At 35.0% G+C, this 20,031-nt stretch overlaps 1 protein-coding gene and 1 pseudogene across 6 annotated transcripts in view; both read left to right on the top strand.

Annotated features, from left to right (window-relative positions):
* The window catches only part of ZNF451 (zinc finger protein 451), an 89,107-nt gene that overhangs the window by 43,998 nt on the left and 25,078 nt on the right, over positions 1-20,031 (top strand). For all 6 annotated transcript variants that reach the window (XM_019457507.2, XM_019457505.2, XM_019457499.2 and 3 more), the window contains 5 exons: positions 237-387; positions 1,630-1,756; positions 10,236-10,389; positions 10,894-11,041; positions 14,332-15,941. In XM_019457507.2, coding sequence (XP_019313052.2) covers positions 237-387; positions 1,630-1,756; positions 10,236-10,389; positions 10,894-11,041; positions 14,332-15,941 — 2,190 coding nt within the window. The remainder of the gene's footprint in view (positions 1-236; positions 388-1,629; positions 1,757-10,235; positions 10,390-10,893; positions 11,042-14,331; positions 15,942-20,031) is intronic.
* Positions 9,508-9,645, top strand: LOC128777933 (U2 spliceosomal RNA; annotated as a pseudogene).

Below are 20,031 nucleotides of genomic sequence, written 5' to 3'. Positions count from 1 at the left end.
AAAATCTTTAAAAAACAAAAAAAAAAGATGTTAACAGCTTTATTTGTCCCAAATAACTATTTATTTTTAGGTTATCATATGTTTTATTAGAAAGCTAAGAAATTTTTAATTATAATTAGGATCACCCAGTTGATGCTATTTCATAGTATTTATTATTTTGTCGTAATTTTGGTTACCTGTCCAAAGGACAAATATCTGAAGTAGGAACTTAAGAATTTGTATTTCCAATAATGCAGGACTCAAAACAGGCACAATTAATTCTGGAAAAAAAAGTTCATTCCGAAGAGGAGGCCAGATGCAGGTGTCTGGGAAACCAATTTTATGTCCCATAATGCACTGTAACAAGGAATTTGATAATGGACACCTTCTCTTAGGACATTTGAAAAGGTGAGTGTGATACTCAGAATAGTGGATACTGAAGAGCAAATGTGTTACAAAGTGATTTCATATAATGAAAGCATGATGCACTCATGCCATTGTAACCATAGCTTTATATTCCAGACAAATTGTTTTATGCTCTTATGATAGTTATTTTAAATTTATATTTCTTAGGTTTTCTAGAAGGCCTAAAGTCAGATTTCTCTAGTTATATTCTTTTCTCTAAAGACTTGTAGCATTCAAGTATGTATTTATCCTAATATGTCTCATAAAATTTTGAACAGATTTTTACATTGATATGCAGTTGAATCCGTTGTAGATAAAGCCAGCCCATAAATGCAAATTTCAAGAGACACAAAGCACTTACAGATACTTGGTTTAGCCTAAAGAAAGCTAATATGGTATTACAAAAGAAATGTTAAAAGCAAACCAAATGTAGCAAAATTAATAATAAATATTCTATTTATAAACCTATCTTATTAACTTACTGAATTTTTTTAATAGTAGAGCTTGAGAAAGTAAATATCAGGGAAAAGCAGTATTAAAGGTATAAAACATTCCTACCTTCATAATCTCTCCTTCTAATAGTTTAAAGATGGAAATTGAGAATTTGGGGTCTCACAACCTTTTTCATTTCTAGATGTCTCACCCTGCTTATGCATTAACCTACCTATAGAGCCTTTTGTACGGTCTTCAGCATTCTATAAATAACTAGGTAGCATACTATATCTAAAGAGTTTTTAAAAGTCTTTGAGGCAGTTTAAAATGACACATACTTACTAAATGATTAAAGTGAACATTAAAAGGATTAAAAGCCATTTTTAGGAAACAGGTGTGTGCCAGAAATCTTGACATGAGATTATAATTCTGTTGATTCATTTACAACTATTAGTAAATATTGTGGCAAATAAGGCAAAAAGGAAAAGATGATGGCTCTATAACTTTCAGACTGGAATTGTACCAGTTTGGCAAGACATGCTTAAATCTGTTTTATTGGATCTTGGATACTTTTATGAAATCTTGAGCTAACTGTTGGTCACTGTTTGAAGGGATTGTGTGGCATTTAGGAGTCATTTGATATTTCTTGAACATGAAGAACGTTTTTAATATTTCAATAGAAAAGTATAAATTTCTGAGTGTGTTGTGTGTATGTGTGTGTAAACAAATAAGCAAATGCTTAACAAATGAAGCAACATAGTTTGGCTCCTAAAATGTGGACTTTTCTAATGCTACCTCTCTTTTGCCGAGTAGGTTTGATCACTCTCCATGTGATCCGACAATTACACTACATGGACCATTCGTCAATTCCTTTGCTTGTGTAGTATGTTACAAAAATTTTGTTACTCAACAGCAATATAGGGATCATCTTTTTGCTAAGGTAAGAGGATGTCCTAAGAGTAGGTATTTTTTCTAGAGAACCATGGAATTCGATGCAAGTGTTTTCTTGCTGCTCTTAAGCCTGCAATCACTAGTAGTGCACATAAGGGTCAAGAGTAAAATGATTGGAACATTAAATTTTTGTGGACAGGTAAACTTCATTACTGAAAGCCAGCACTCCTAAAGATTATCATCGAAGCCCTTCCTTTGATGGAGTTGCTCTGTGGAATTAACATTCTTCAAGATGCTTATGATGAGAACTAGAACTTTAATCTTAAGTCTGCTGCCTTTCACTGCCTGTTGAAATGTTGGAGCCATCTAGTAAATTAAATAACAATTCCTTTATTAATGCTAGTGTTAAGAAATCTAGTATACAAAAGGTTGTTTTATGTAACTCTCATTAAGTGTTAAATCTCAAGGGAGACAGGTTGATTCGTGGCATACACAAATCTGTATAATAGATGATTCTGTAGTGTGTGTTTACTATATTTGAAATTATATATCTATAATGACTTATTAACGTTACAAAATGTTACTTGTGCAATATGTTCACTGTGGAGAAAATTTTTTTTTCATTTAAAAAAAATTTTTTTTAATGTTTAGAGAGAGCACAGGCGGGGGAGGGGCAAAAAAAGAGAGTGGGACAAAGGATCCAAAGCCAGCTGTGTGCTGACAATAGGGAGCCCAAAGTGGGGCTTGAAATTAAGAACCATGAGATAATGACCTGAGCCGAAGTTGGACACTTAACCAACTGAGCCACCCAGGTGTCCCTTAAGTTTTTACTTTATGAACGCTCAGTGTTCATCATGGCAAGTATACTCTTCAATCCCTATCACCTATTTCACTCATCTCCTCTAGTAACCATCTGTTTATTCTCTATAGTGAAGAGTCTGTTTCTTGGTTTGTGTCTCTCTCTCTTTTTTCCCCTTAGCTCATGTTTTGTTTCTTAATCATACCTATGAGTGAATTTATAGGGTGTTTGTCTTTCTCTGCAGATGGCAAGATTTCATTCTTTTTTATAGCTTTTTTATTCCATTGTGTATATATACACCACATCTTCCTTATCCATTCATCAATCGATGGATACTTGGACTATTGTAAATAATACTGCTATAAATATATGGGTGCATTATCACTTTGAATTAGTGTTTTTGTGTTTGGGTAAATACCCAGTGGTGCGATTACTGGATCACAGAGTAGTTCTATGTTTTAACTTTTTAAGGAACCTCCATATTGTTTCCAGAGTGGCTGCACCAGTTTGCATTTCCACCAACAGTGCACAAGGGTTCCTTTTTCTCCACATCCTCGCCAATACTTGTTTCTTTTGTTTTTGATTGTAACCATTCTGACAGATAAGAGGTGATATCTCATTATCACCTCTTATAGTTTTGCTTTGCATTTCCCTGATAATGAGTGATGTTGAGCATCTTTTCATGTGTCTGTTGGTCATCTGAATGTCTTTGGAGAAATGTCTGTTCATGTCTTCTGCCCATTTTTTAATTGGACGATTTGTTTTTTGACTGAGTTGTATAAGTTCTTTATATATTTTGGATACTAACCCTTTATCGGATATGTCATTTGCAAATGTCTTCTCCCATTTAGTAGGTTTCCTTTTAATTGTGTTGATTGTTTCCTTTGCTGTGCAGAAACTTTTTATTTTGATGAAGCCCCAATAGTTTATTTCTGCTTTTATTTCCCTGGCCTTGGTAGAAATATCTAGAAAATTCTTGCTATGGCCAGTGTCAGAGATTACTGCCTGTACTCTCCTCAAGGATTTTTACGGTTTCAGGTCTCACATCTAGGTCTTCAATCCATTTTTAGTTTGTTTTTGTGTATGGTGAAAGAAAGTGGTCCAGTTTCGTTTCCTTTTTTTAATTCTATTTTTTTTTAAATGTTTATTTATCTATTTTGAGAGAGATAGAGGGATAGGAAGAAAGAGAATCCCAAGCAGGCTCCACATTGTCAGGACAGAGCCTGACATAGGGCTCAAACTCATGATCTGGGAGATCGTGACCTGAGCTGAAATCAAGAGTTGGACCCTTAACCAACTGAGCCACCCAGGTGTCCCCAGTTTCATTCTTCTCCATGTTGCTCTCCAATTTTCCCAGCACCATTTGTTGAGAGACTATCTTTTTCCCATTGGCTATTCATTTCTCCTTTGTCAAAGATTAATTGACCATATAATTGTGGGTTTATTTCTGGGTTTTCTGTTTTGTTCCATTGATCAATATGTCTATTTTTATGCCTGTGCCCCACTGTTACAATTACTATACCTTTGTAATATAACTTGAAGTCTGGAATTGTGTTACCTCCCGTTTTGTTTTTCTTTTTCAAGATTGCTTTGACTATTCAGGGTCATTTGTGGTTCAATACAAATTTTACGATTATTCTAGTTCTGTGAAAAATGCCGTTGGTATTTTAATAGGGATTGCATTAAATTTGTAGATTGCTTTGGGTAGTATAGACATCTTAACAATATATGTTCTTCCTATTCATGAGCATAGAACATCTTTCCATTTCTTTCATCATCTTGAATTTCTTTCATCAGTGTTGTATGGTTTTCAAAGTATAGGTCTTTCATGTCTTTGGCTAAGTTTATACCTAGGTATTTTATTGGTTTTGGTGCAGCAGGTTCAGTACACACAAAACAGTCAATGTGATATATCAATAAGAAAAAGGATAAAAAACATTGCAATAGATACAGTAAAAGCATTTAACAGAGTACAATATCCATTCATGATAAAATCCCTCAACAAAGTAGGTCTAGAGGGAACATGACCTCAACATAAAAAAGGCCTTTTGTGAAAAACCTACAGCTAACATCATACTCAGTGGTGAAAAACTGAGAGCTTTCCCCCTAAGGTCAGGAACAAGACAAGAATGTCCACTCTCACCACTTTTATTCAGCATAGTACTGGAAGTCCTAACCACAGCAGTTGGATAACAAAAAGAAATAACAAAGATCCACACTGGTAGGGAAGAAATAAAACTTTCAGTATTTGCAGGTGACATGATACTATATATAGAAAACCCTAAAGATTCCAAGAAACTACTAGAACTAATAAATGAATTCAGTAAGGTAGCAGGATACAAAATCAACGTACAGAAATCTGTTTCAATTCTATACCCTAATCTGAAGCAGCAGAAAGTGAAATTAAGAAAAAATCTGATTTACAGTTGCATCAAAAACACTTATAAATATTTTTATATAAGATCAGGTGTGTGAGTTTTTCTGTAATTAAGAAAATCAGTGTGTTAGGAGCATCTAGGTGTCTCAGTTGGTTAAGTGTCTGATTCTTGATTTGGCTCAGGTCATGAGTTCACGATTAGTGAGTTCATGCCCCAGCTCTTTGCTGACAGTGTAGAGCCTGCTTGGGATTCTCTCTTCCTCTTTCTCTGTCCCACTCCCTGCCCCCTTGCATGCACACGTGCTTTCTCTCTCTCTCTCTCTCTCTCTCTCTCTCTCTCTCTCTCTCTCTCTCTCTCTCAAAAATAAAAAAAGAGAAAAGCAGTGTGTTGTAAACATGAGTGCTTAAACATTTGTTGAATCGATGCATACACTTTAAGTCAATGAATAGTATTCTTCTGTATGAATATATTATAGTTCATTTAATTTCCTCTTAGATGTATCAGTTGTTTCATTTTTTGTTATTAAAAACAATACCACATTAAATATCCTGATAGCTTAAAACCTATAATGAATCATAGCTGTGAATACAACTATATGCTGAGTGCTGTGTATCCTAGCAAACCATCAAACCTGGGGATGATTTGGGGGACTCCCAACACAAGTGGTAACCTTAATACTGGCAAGAGGTTATTGTAATAGGACAGTGACATGATGAAAATAATGCTTTATACCTTTTAGAGTTAGAAGGACTTTTAATTCTAGAACCCAATTCCTTCTCTTTCTTAGGGATACCAAAGAGATCGAGTGGTATTAGGATGGTAGCAGTGTTCAAGGTGGATTCATAGGTGTAGAAAGGAGACTGCTTTAGGTGACTTTTGCAATAATTTAACTTTGAGATGAAAAAAGGCTTTGCTTATTAGGTAATGGCATTTAGAATAAAGACCTTAAAGTGAAACAAAAAGAAATGACAGGGCTTCCTATTGTGACACAGGTTTAAGGAGAGAAGAGAAAAATGATACAAGAGGACTGCGTTCCATAAATTTTTTTGGTGTTTTCACTTGGTGACTAGTATTCTTCCTTTTTCGAAACTAGAGTTCTTTCAGAGTCTGTTTCCCTATTCCAGGCTGTAAGTGTTTTGTCTATTTTAGCGAGCAAATTATTTATCTTTTTTCTTTAGTAAATCTGGATAGGTATTTTAACCTTAATTAATACTCTCATTTGTATTTTCCAAATTTCATTAATTTGTTCCCTTTTTTCTGGGAATTACTTATTCCATGTTGTTTTGACTGGTCTCCAGGAAGTAAATTTATGATATTTAGCCTTCTGAGAAGCATTATGGTAAAATGGAGCAAAGGCTTTGATGTCCAGACAGACCTGGATTCTGCTGTCACTTTTATTAGCTGTATGTACTCAGCAAGTTAAGGAACATCTCTGAGCTTTATTTGTCTCTAAAATAAAATTGTCATACTTACATGCAAGATTGTCGAGAGAAAATATAATTCTTTCTAAAGCACTTAGGCCTTAACAAACGGCTCTCATTAAATGCTCCTTATTGCTTATTCTTTGGAGATTCCGTCACCGGAACTCTAAAGGAAACTGGTATGCACTAATTATAATTGCCTATCTTAAATCAGCCAGAAGAGGTCACTAGAAGATTGTATACCTGTGAATTCTGTTTTGTAAAGATGGCATTCTTCGGTGAAAGAGAATGAAATTACCACAATTTGCATTTTTTGCCTTGCTTCCCTCCTCTTTCCCTTTCGTCTCCAATTTCTTCTGTCTATGCTGATGTTTCTTACTTAATACACTAATCACTTGGGAATCTTGTAAAATGCAAGTTCTGATAATAAATTGAGGTGGGACCTTGGATTCAAGATTCCTAACAAGCTTGTAGGTGATGCCAGTGCTTCTTGTACTTGGGTCACACTTTGAGTAGTAGCCAATGTCTAGTGGTTTTTAACATTAAAGCCATTCAATGAGTGCTATATCACTAGATAGCTTTCTGCTTTTCTTCCGTTTAATGCAGGTGGTAGAGGACATATTGTAAGCTTCAGTGTACCTCAGTGTCACTTGTGGGTCAATAGGCACAACCACTCTTTCTCATTCTCTTCCTAGGGGCCAGCCTATCATTGAAGGTTATTTTTCCCTGTTGTTAGCCCATCCTCCCTAGCCCTAGGCAACCTGTAAACTATGGTTTTGCCTTTTCTGAGCATTTCATATAAATGGAATCTTAAAATATGTGGCCTTTTGTGACAAGATTCTTTTATTTACCATAATGTTGTCAAGGTTCATCCATGTTGTAGCATATCAGTACTTCATTCCTTTTTATTGCCAAGTAACATTCCAGCATATGGATATATGCCACTTTTTCTTTATCATTTCATCACTTGGTGGACACTTGAGTTATTTCTACTTTTTGGCTGTTGTGAATAATGTTGCTATAAATAAATGTATAAATCTTCGTGTGACTATGTCTTTACTTGTCTAACAGGTTAAATTGTTGGGTCATATCATACTTATGTTCGGTTGTTTGGAGAACTGTCAAATTGTTATCCAACACACTGTACCATTTTACTTTCTTACTAGCAATATATGCAGATGCCAATTTTTCCACATTCTTATCAACACTTACGTGCCTTTTAAGCTAGCCTAGATCCTAGTGGGTAAAAAGTAATATTTTATTGTGATTTAACTTTGTTTAGATATACAAATGTGTATGGTGTATTTTATTTTAATATAGCTGAAAATATAGTGGTAGAAAAGAATTGAATAACTATTTCCCACTTATTCCCCTAGTTTGCATGAGCTAATATGCTATGCTTTTGCAATTGGTATATTTCAATAAAATTTTATGTAGGATCACATTCTTGTTCTATTGAGCAAATATTTTAAACAAGCTTTATATTGAATCCATTTATAACTCACAGTTGAACTAAGAATTATTTTGTTAGCATTCTTCAAGTTAGGGACATTTTTATAAATTGGTGTTTAAGAAATGCCTTTAGGGGCGCCTGGGTGGCGCAGTCGGTTAAGCGTCCGACTTCAGCCAGGTCACGATCTCGCGGTCCGTGAGTTCGAGCCCCGCGTCGGGCTCTGGGCTGATGACTCGGAGCCTGGAGCCTGTTTCCGATTCTGTGTCTCCCTCTCTCTCTGCCCCTCCCCCGTTCATGCTCTGTCTCTCTCTGTCCCAAAAATAAATAAAAAACGTTGAAAAAAAAATTAAAAAAAAAAAAAAAAAAAGAAATGCCTTTAGTGCTCTTATTTAGAGCTTTCTAAGTATCTTCTTAGATGTGATCTTCTGCAGGGCACTCACTAAATTAAAATGGGGTAAGGTATAGTGGAAAGAGCATAGAATTTTTAATCGAGGTATAAGACTGTTTGAATGGTTATTTTGTCTCTTCCCAGGGTACAACTTGATTGGAGGGAAGTGTTGACTTAACTAAATTTAGTTTTCTCATTTATAAATAATGAAAATAGTACTTCATGGGACTATCGTAATGACTAAATGGAAAAGCACGTTTTGAACCCTAATGTGCTTCTTCACATGTGCTCAATTTAAATGTAAATTTCTTATTCCTCTTTCTGTTGCATCTTATTAGCACTATATAAACTTTCTATATCCCTAATGTTAATGATTGTAAATTTAAAAAGACACAGTACAACTTCTAAGGCTATTACTCTAAGGACCATTAACAAGATGTCAAATTATATTTATACACAAGCACACATACACAGACATAAATATAGATACTTTAAAGTATTTTCAGCTTTGGGGCACCTAGCTGACTCAGTTGGTAGAGCATGTGACTCTTTTAAAATTTTTCTTTTTTTTAATATTTATTTATTTTTTTTTTTTTTTTTTGAGATAGAGCGTGAGCAGGGAAGGGGCAGAGAGAGAGGGAAACACCAAATCAGAAACAGGCTCTAGGCTCTGAGTTGTCAGCACAGAGCCTGACACGGGGCTCAAACCCACAAAGTATGAGATCATGACCTGAGCTGAAGTCAGATGCTTAACTGACTGAGCCACCCAGGTACCCCAAGCATGTGATTCTTAATCTCGAGGTCGTGAGTTTGAGCCCCACATTGGAGGTAGAGTTTACTTTAAAAAAAATTTTTTTTTTATATTTAGAACATTTTCAATTTTGAGATAGAGGAGCCTCTTAACCAAGTGGACACCTAGAAAGACATACCCGTTTGACTATATTAAAATTTTAAAGTGACCACATCAAAATTCATAGATATTTCAAAAATGTTTGCAAAATGGAGCATCAGACAGAAAGTTAATTTTTATAATGAAGAAATGATGCAAGTTAACCGGCAGGGAGAAAACAAAACCAACTGAAACATCAGACAAAAGGGTATGAGTAAGCAATCCACAGAATATGGAATATCCATAGAATTGTATGAATTAAAAAAAAAAATCTACAGTAGCTATTGTACCAGGCTCATTCATTGCTAGGGAATGTGTGAATTGGTAGAGCCTATTTGAAAAACAATCATACAGTATCCTTTAATATTCAAGTAATAAACCTTTTAACTCAATAGGGCCACTCCTAATAATGAGAAAAATACGTCTGTAAATAAGGATATGTATTCAAGGTTGTTTATAACACCATTGTGTTATTGCTTCTCTGCCTTTTGCCTGAGATCAAGTGTAGTATATGTTCTTATCAGTTTGTAACACCATTGTGTTGTTTATAGTGGCAAGAAAAAAAAAAAAGTCTGGTAATGAATAGTTACCTAAGTCTTAGTAAACCTACACTGGTTTACAACCAGTTGAGAGCTTTGCAACCATTGAGAAGAATGAATTAGAGGTATTCCAGTTGATTTTTTAGGCATTTTCATTAGGTATTGTGGAATAAGAGAACTAAGAAGCAGAAGAGTCTGTAAGATGACAATATTTGGTAAAACAGTGGCAGTTCCCTGTGTGTTTATTTCTATATATTTTTGTAGATTATTAAGCATGAAGATATTTGTGGAAGAATACATATATATAAACATAGGTTATATTGCAGAGTAGAGTGAATAAAGCAAAATGGAAGAAAAAGTATATGTGATATGAAAACATTTATTCATTAACATAATATAGATGTGTATATAAAAGAAAAATATATAGAAAGCAAATTTACTTGTATATTATCACAAAAAGATGGTCAAGAGTTAAGAAAAAAAAATTTTAATCCACATAGGCAATTTAATGATAAAAATTCCATAGTTCACACTGAGGAAAGAAAAGTTCTCTTGTTAAAAACTGGTACAGAATATTCCAAATCAGAAATTTTGAAAGTTGATTTTTAAAAATTGAATATTGATTTTAGTTGTCTGTAATACAGCTTTGCTTGTATTTTAGGAAGCTGCAGATGATGGACATAAAAACAACCTTCTTCCTCAGATTATTCAGTGTTTTGCATGTCCAAATTGCTTCCTTCTTTTTAGCAGCAAGGATGAGTGTTTGAAGCATATGTCTGGAAAGAATCATTTCCATCAGAATTTTAAACTGAGTGGTATGTTAATACTCTGTTCTGAAAATTATTAAAGTACTTTAATCTTTGCTGATTTACCATACTTCTCAGATAATTCTTGAGGTAACTTAACCTCACATTGGATTGGAAACATGAAAGTGAAAGATTGTCTTAATTTTTATTTTTCAAAAAAAATTCTCAACATTGATCTGTACCAGCAGTAAGGTTTAGTTACTTTGAGGAATGAAGAGAAACTTGGAAAGAAAACATTTCTTTATATAATAAATATAAAAAATAATTTTTGATGTAATAATTTTTATATATCCATAATATCTGGGAAGTTGGGTGTTTCTCTGCATTAAAGGTTCAAATTTTGAGCATGAGTTCAGCATCCTTTGTACTTATGGCTGGAAAATGACTTCTCTTAGTTTTTTATGACAACAATCTTTTACATATTCCAGCCAATGTTGAGAAAGGCAAAGGGGAGGAAGGTTGGGTTGCTATCTGCTTAAATCTTTGCAAGTTATAGTGTATTTTGTCTTTCAGATGACAAGGGAATAGCACAGCCAATATCATTTCCATCTTTTGCAAAGAAACTTCTGATCTCTCTCTGCAAAGATGTCCCATTTCAAGTTAAGTGTGTGGCCTGCCACCAGACACTACGTTCTCACATGGAACTCACTGCCCACTTCAGGTTTGTACAGGTCTAGTCAGGCTGTAAGGGAATCCTGCCCAAGAAGCTCTTTACCAGTAGGAGGATTCAATAGGATGTTTTTCTATTTCATGTTCCTCTGCTTTTAAAATGAGGTTATATATTAGTCTGGAAATTAATCAAATTTAACATAATGAGAGAAGTTAAAGGTGTGGAAAAAGTGGATATATTGATATTGCTGTGAATGTAAAACCAACAGTTCTATTTGTGTTTTTCTCTGTATGTTTGTGAAGAATGTGTGTATGGGGGGAGGAGTGGGTTAACTTGCCTTTAAGTGTGACTTGCTTTTAAGTCAACCAGAATGGAAAGTATAATATATATATGAAAATTAAATTTCAGTGAAAGACCAAATTTATCAAATAATCAACTGTGATTTTTTTTTTGTCTTTGCAATGGAAATTATCGAGCAGTGTACAACCCCAGTATACCTTTTACCCAGCTTCAGGATTTAGCAACACATGGCAGTCGTGTTCATTTATATTCTCACCCCCCTGCAAGTTATTATTTTGCAGTAAATCATGTCATTCTATCTGTAAATACTTCTGAATATAACTATAAATGATAAGGACTCCTTTTTTTAAAAAAATCCTATAATACCATTATCACACTTTTAAAAACTGGTATTTTTAATAGCATCAAATACCTAATCAGTTATCAAATTTCCCTGATTATCTCATAAAGTTTTTTGTTTCACATTTGGTTTCTTGGAATCATGATCCAAACAAAGTCTGTACATATTTTCTATTTAGGTGCTCTGTCTCTTAGGTCTCTGTTTTCCTGTTATATCATTAAAATATATTAAAAGTTCGTATCTACTAAATTGCATTCATTTAAATAGAACAATTATTTTCACAAACCTTCAAGTAAAATATGTTCTCAATAAACGAGGCAGTAGAATATAATTACTCTGTATATACCCAGTGTAACTACTAAGGTTAGCAGTCCTGGTTCTGACTTATATTTCGTGAGTTCAAATCCTGGTTCTACCTGTTATTTTTATTCTTAATGTTTTATTATGTAAAATTTCAACTGTATGAAGTCAGCAGAATAGTCTAGCGAACCTCCATTTACCCATTTTATTCTATACATCTTTATGCTCTTTATTCCCCTTATTTTTTTTAAAGTTTATTTAATCTGAGAGAGAGAGAGTGTGTGTGTGCACTAGCAGGGGAGAAGCAGAGAGAGAGAGAGAATCCCAAGCAGGCTCTGCACTGCCAGCACAGAGCCTGATGCAAGGCTCAAACTGACAACTTAAGAGATCATGATCTGAACTGAAATCGTACGCTTAACTGACTGAGCCACCGAGGCGCCCCAGCCCCTTAATTATTTTTAAAAGTTCTTTGTTTTTGAAATACAAATTAAATTAATCACAGTGTACACATCTTAACTTTTATGATTTTGACATAAAATCACAGATAGATGCCTACATCTGTTAACCTATGCTTTTATCATAATATGTTACCTGTCTGTGGAAAGTTCCATTGTGTCCCTTTCCAGTCATTTCCCACCCTCTTACCCTGCTTGCTCTAGATATTTTTTCCACCTTGCATTGGCTTCGTCTCCTTGAGAACTTCATGTAATTGAAATCATGTAGTATGTACTCTCTTGTATTTGTCATAATAGCTACGAGATACACCTATGTTGCTTAGTACATTGTTCCTCTTTATTGGTGAGTAGTATTTTATTATATGAACTTAGCACAATTTGTTAATTCATTCTCCTGATGATGGACATTTGGATTTAAAGTTTTTAGCTATCATAAATAAAGCCACTGTATATATTTTGTACAAGTCTTTTATGGACATATGTTTTCATTCCTCTTGGATTAATATCTAGGAGTGGAATTGCTGGATCAAAGAGTAAGTGTATATTTAATTTTATAAGAAACTACTACATACTTTCCCAAAGTGTTTGTACCAACAAGGTATGAGAGTTCCAGTTTCTCTGCATCCTTGCCAAGGTTTGGTATCGCCAGTCTTTCATTTTAGCTGTTCTTTGAGTGCCTCTTTGTGGTTTTAATCTGCATTTCCCTGATAAACAATGATGTTGGGCACTTTTTCATGTGCTTATGGGTGATTCATTTATCTTTTTTTGTGAAATGTCTGTTCAAGTCTTTTGCTAGTTTAAAGATTGGATTGTTTGCGTTTTTCATAGTGAATTGGAATTCTTGATATATTCTAGATATAAATATTTTGTCAGAAATATGTGACTATATTCTGTCCCAGTCTAGACTTTGCTATCATATTAATTATGTCTTTTGTGGTTGTCCATCCTCTTTCCTGAGTATCCTTTGCTTATTCTTCAGGAATATATTTTGTTTACTTCAACTTTTATGAACGTCAGCTTTTTTTAAGCTTTTTGGTTTTTTTAGCGTTTATGTTTATTTCTATAATTTGTCTCAAAACAAATTTTTGCTGATCTTTGAAACCACCAGCATTTGACTTTACTGATGATTCTCTGCTTTTTGCCCATTTTTTACTTTGTTGATTTCTGCTCTTTAAACTTTGGGTTTATGGGGCACCTGTGTGGCTCAGTTGGTTAAGCGTCTGCATTCGGCTCAGGTCATGATCTCATGGCTTGTGAGTTTGAGCCCCACGTTGGGCTCTGTGCTGACAGCTCAGAGCCTGGACCCTGCCTTGGATTCTGTGTCTGTCTGTCTCTGTTTCTCTCTCTCTGTCTCTCTGTCTCTCTCTGTCTCTCTCTCTCTGCCCCTCCCCCATTCACACTTTGTCTCTCAAAAAAATAAAAATAAACATTAAAAAAAAATTAAACTTTGGGTTTAATTTGCTTATGTTTTTCTAGCTTCCTATGGTAGAAGCTTAGATTGACTTTGGACCTTCTTTTTCTGTATAAACATTTAAAGTTATAAGTTTTCCTCTAAGCATTGAATTACCCTTAGGTTTTGATAGGTTGTTTTCTTTTTCATTTATTTAATAATATTTTCCCTTTTCCCTTTTAATTTCTCCTTTGACCCATAGATTTAGTAGAAATTTGTTGTTTAACTTCTAAAGATTAGGGATTCAGTTTCCAAATATTTGTATGAATTTTTTTGATCCTTTGATTCTAGTTTTACTGTTCTGTACATGGATTAGAAACAGACAAAATATAGGTAATACTCAGGTACTCTGAGGTAAAATTATTCTGTAACCTGCATTTTTATTGAAAAATATCTTTTAGTGCTTTTTGTATACATTGTTTATAATTCCTATAAAAAGCAGAGATACCGTATTTAGAAAGTACTTACAAAAGAGGTTTTTTTTCATCTAATTTAGAGTTCGTTGTCGAAATGCTGGTCCTGTAGCTTTGGCTGAGAAGAGCATTGCCCAAGTTGCAGAAAAATTCGTATTAAGAGGTTACTGTCCAAATTGCAACCAAGTCTTTGCGGATGAAACCAGTACCCGAAATCACAAGCAGAATTCAGGGCACAAAGTCCGAGTCATTACCTCAATGGAAGAATCAGTCTTACTTTATTGCCATAGCAGTGAAGGGAACAAACCTTCTTCTGACTTGAATCTCTTGCTAGATCGATCAAAATTTTCATCACTTAAAAGAACCATGTCTGTTCAAGAATCTAACTCACAAGATTGCACCACTGTTCCAAAAAAGAAGATGAATTTAGAAGGTAAAAGCCATGAAGGTACAGTTTGTGTTCAGAAAGAAAAGTCATTTGTTAAAACCTGGTTTTGTGAATGCCATCAACAATTCCCAAGTGAAGATGCAGTGGAAAAACATGTTTTCTCAGCAAACACAATGTGTTATAAGTGTGTGGTCTGTGGAAAGGTATGTGAAGATTCAGGGGTCATCCGTTTACATATGAGCCGGATTCATGGAGGGGCACATTTAAATAACTTTCTTTTCTGGTGTCGGACATGCAAAAAGGAGTTAACAAGAAAAGAGACTATCATGGCACATGTGACTGAATTTCATAATGGACACAGATATTTTTATGAGACGGATGAGGTAGAAGGTGAAACTTTGCCAACATCCTCTGCAACATTGGTGAGTAATTTGACTGCTAAGAATCCTTCTTCAACTATTACTATTATTGATCATTCTCCAGCAAATAGTCCCCCAAGGGGTAAATGGCAGTGCCGAATTTGTGAAGATATGTTTGATTCCCAGGACTGTGTAAAACAGCATTGCATGTCTTTAGCAAGTCACCAGTTTCATAGATACAGCTGTGCCCATTGCAAAAAGACTTTTCACAAGGTTGAAACACTGTACCGACATTGCCAAGATGAGCATAACAATGAGATAAAAGTTAAGTACTTCTGTGGGCTTTGTGATCTTACCTTTAATGTGGAAGAAGCATTTCTAAGTCATTATAAGGAGCACCACAGCACAGATTATGTGTTTGTGTCAGAAAAAACTGAAACTTCAATTAAAACTGAGAATGATTTTCCAGTAATAGAGACCAGTAACCTGTTAACCTGTGGTTGCCGTGAGAGTTACATCTGTAAAGTTAACAGAAAGGAAGATTATGGTAGATGTCTCCAAATCATGCTGGATAAAGGTAAACTGTGGTTTCGCTGCACCTTGTGTTCAGCAACAGCACAGAATGTAACTGACATCAATACTCACGTCCATGAAGTGCACAGAGAAGAAAAGAGTGAGGAGGAAGAGGAGCAACAGTATGTCATCAAGTGTGGCACTTGCACCAAAGCGTTTCACGATCCTGAGAGTGCTCAGCAGCACTTCCATAGAAAACACTGCTTTTTACGGAAACCCAGTGTGGCTCATTTCGGATCTGAGAAAACAAGCCTGTACAAGTTTGCTGCCAGTGCCTCACGTCCAGAGAGAAAACTAAAACAGGCAGTAAGCCATCCAAAAAATTCAGAGATGGAAAAGGGAGCCGAGAATGACCTAAGCTGTCAGAATATAGGTATGGCATTACAACTCTAATGTCTGTGCAGATTTCACATACTGATAGAGAAACATACATGTATTGTAGCCATCCTTGTTTTTAAATTTATTTATTTTGAGAATGTCCACACAAGCGGGGAGGAGGCAGAGAGAAAATCCCAAGCAGGCCCTTCACTGTCAGTGCAGAGCCCAATACAGGGCTGCATCTCACTAATCCATGAGATCATGACCTGAGCCCAAATCAAGAGTTGACACTTGGGGCACCTGGGTGGCTCAGTCGGTTGAGTGTCCAACTTCAGCTCAGGTCATGATCTCATAGTTCATGAGTTCAAGCCCTGCATCAGGCTCTGTGTGCAGACAGCTCGGAGCCTGGAGCCAGCTTCAGATTCTGTGTCTTCCCCTCTCTCTCTGCCCTACCAAGTCTCACTCCCTCTCTCTATCAAAAATAAACATTAAAAAAAAAAAAGAGTTGACATTTCACCGAATGGGCCACCCAGGTGCACCTGTGGCCATCATTTTTGTGAAAGCTAATAATGATTCAGTTTTGAAGTAAGAAACATGGTGGGATGATACAGTAATCATTATAGCATATACTTTTGGGGGATATGTATTCCTAAATACGAATACATACTAGTATTTAAATATTCATTTAACTACTCTAAACTTAAGGGGACAAAGAGTATATATTAGATTTAAACACTATGTATTTAAGATAACATTGTCTTTTATAAGAAGTATGGGAATTTTGAGAGATGAAGAAAATTGATAGTATATATATATATATATATATATATATATATATGTATATAAATGTTATCCTTAACATTTAGATTCTTCTTATCATTTAGAAGTTTCATTAAGAAGATAAATCCAGTGAACTCTTTGTGTTTATATTTTGACTTTATTCTTTTGTTGTCGGCAGACTTTTTTTTATTTAAACTTTTTTTTTTTATTCCAGTATAGTTAACATAGTGTTATATTCATTTCAGGTGTACGGTATAGTGATTGAACAGTTCTATACAGAACTCGGTGCTTATCATGATAAGTGTACTGTTAATCCCCTCACCTATTTCACTCATCCTCCCCATGCACCTCACCTCTGGTAACCACTAGTTTTCTATATTCAGAGTCTGATTTTTGTCTTTTTTTTGTTTGGTTGGTTTCTTAAATTACACATGAGTGAAATCGTATGTTATTTGTCTTTCTCTGACTGACTTATTTCCCTTAGTATTATACTGTCTAGATCCATACATGTTGCAAATGACAAGATTTCATTCTTTTTTATGGCTAATATTCCATTGTATATATACACACCACATCTTCTTTATCCATTCATCTATCCGTGGACACTTGGGTTGTATTTATAAGTTGGCTATTGTAAATACTACAGTAAACATAGGGGTCCATATATCTTTTTGAATTAGTGTTTTCATATTCAGGTAATTAGTAGTGGAATTACTGGATCATGTGGTAATTCTATTTTTAATTTTTCAAAGAATCTCCGTATTGTTTTCCATCGTGGCTGTACCAGTTTGCATTGCCACCAACAGTGTATGAGGGTTCCTTTTTCTCCACATCCTCATATTTTGGCTTTATTCCGTAATTATGAGAAATCATAATGTTCACTTCAGAATTTACATATTTTTGTTATGATTTTCTGGAAAGCAGAGCTTTTACTTAGACTTAAAATAGCAATTAGAAGTAGAGTTACAAATGGTAGCAGGAAACCAGGGAGAAAATTGAGATATAGATCCCTTTGTACTTAATCTAGATAAGACTCCCTAAATGTAGGTGTGCTGGGTGGCTTAGGTGCTGTCAACACAGAGCGAGCTTTGGATTCTTTCTCGCCCTCTCTCTCTCTGCCCCTCCCCCCTCAAAATAAATAAATAAACTTAAAAAAAAAAAAAGAGTAAGTCTGGAAGAGGACAATGGTTTTATTTTGTTTAGAAGTATAATTTGTCGTGGTTAGAATATAATTTTAAGTCCATATTCTTTTAAATAAATATGAGCTCTTGGTAAGTTACACAGTGTAGAGAGGGGACAATGAGGATATGTGAAAATTTTGGCTAAAATTTTTTTATAAACTATTTTTATGAACTACTGAGCTTATACAGGCTTGCTGTATATAGCATTTGTAGATCTTAGCATCATCTTTAGTCATGGCATGTTTTACGTAAGAAATGATTACATGACATACTATCAACTCATTCAGTTCTACTTTTAACAGTGAAGCAGTGATTACACTGTTTTTATGTTCTCTTGTGCTTTTCTCTTGTTCTCCCGATTACTTTTGGGAATTTATGTCGATCTGTGTTTGATAGATGATTGTGGTATCTAAATCTACAATTACTAAGAATTAAAAAAATTTTTTTTTCTTTGTAATTTCTACGCCCAATGTGGGGCTTGAACTCACAGCTCCATGATCAAGAGTCACATGCTCCACTGACTGAGCTAGCCAGGGGCCCTTACAATTACTAAGAATTTTAAGACAAGATAAAAGAAGATAGGTGGCTTGGAAATGGGAGAGGATGGCAGTGCAGTATATTTGAGGGAGGCTGTATTAGATGGAGTAGAACCTAGTCATTTTAAAAATAATTAAAAATGTTAAGGTTTGCATTGGTACACTAGAAACTTTAAGGCCTTATCAAGATAGAAAATTATGAAAGAAGTGAAAGAGATGGAGAACAAGAGTTGGAGAATGGTGGAAGAAGAAAGAACTTAAGAGAACCAAGAAAGATGTGTTTATGGTAGGAGGTACTGATGTGCCACCAGTACCTATTATGCACCACTTTATGGTAGAGGGTTGTCATTTATTTCATTTGTGCTCTGTAGGGTTTTTAATCACATAGCTAGCAGGTTACTAATAAATCGGTCTAGATAGGGAAAAGAGCATAATTCTGGTGGGGAGAAGTTCTTATCAGGTAAACTTGAAATTTTATTTTAATATATATATTTTAAATGTTTTTAGTTATTTTTGAGAGGTGAGGGAGCATGAGCAGGGGAGGGGCAGAAAGAGGGGGACAGAGGATCCAAAGCAGGCTCCAGGATGTCAGCATAGAGCCCAGTTCGGGGCTTAAACTTTCACAAACTGTGAGATCATGACCTGAGCCAAAGTTGGATGCTTAACTGACTGAGCCACCCAGGTGCCCCACCTTGAAATTTTATTTGATGGATGGTGCAAGTTTTTGGTTTTTCAGCCTTAAAACTTGGTCTTTTAGTTCTCCCAGTACATTATTTTTTAATTATTAGTTATTTTATTATTATTATTTTATTATTATAAACAACTTTTAAAGAAAGTCTTAGCTATAACATATTTGGTAATGATGGAAGTAATTTTGGAAGTGGTGGAAGCTATAATGATTTTGGCAGTTATAACAGTCTTCAAATTTGGGACCCATGAAAAGAGAAAAGAGACAAGCTCTGGCCCCTATGGTAGTACAGGCCAATACTTTGCCAATCTACAAAACTAAGATGGCTATGGCAGTTCCAGCAGCAGCAGTAGCTATAGTAGTGGCAGATTTCAGTTACTACCAGGAAACAGCTTAGCAGGAGAGGAGAGCCAGAGAAGTGACAGGGAAGGTGTAAGTTACATGGATTTGTGGACTCAGACCACCATATTGGTGGCAGAGCCTAGCTGCTACATACAAAGAAGACATGTTTTAGGCAATATTCATGTGTATGGGCAAAAAAAATGAGGACTGTATTTCTGACTAATTGTGTGACAGGTTTTTTTTATTTATTTTTTTAAAAAAATTTTTAATGTTTATTTTTAAGAGAGAGCAGTGTGCATGCAAGTGGGGGAGAGGCAGAGAGAGATGAAGACACAGAATCCAAAGCAGGCTCCAGGCTCTGAACTGTCAGCACAGAGCCCAATGCAGGGCTTGAATCCACAAGCCATGAGATCATGACCTGAGCCAAAGTTGGATGCTCAACCAACTGAGCCACCTCAGTTTTTTTGTCTTTTTTTTTTAATTAAAAAGAGAAAGACAGGCTTAGCATCAATGGCATGTATTTATAGAAAGAATAATAAAATTTTGGAAGTATTCAGAATATTTTTTATCTGGTGTAAATATACTATATCATGTATAGGTTTGGATCTCATGAAAAGG

The sequence above is a fragment of the Panthera pardus genome, unplaced genomic scaffold, assembly GCF_024362965.1.
Source record: "Panthera pardus isolate Hobbes unplaced genomic scaffold, ASM2436296v1 HiC_scaffold_17, whole genome shotgun sequence".
NCBI lineage: Eukaryota > Metazoa > Chordata > Mammalia > Carnivora > Felidae > Panthera > Panthera pardus.
This window is presented reverse-complemented; position numbering and strand designations above follow the sequence as displayed.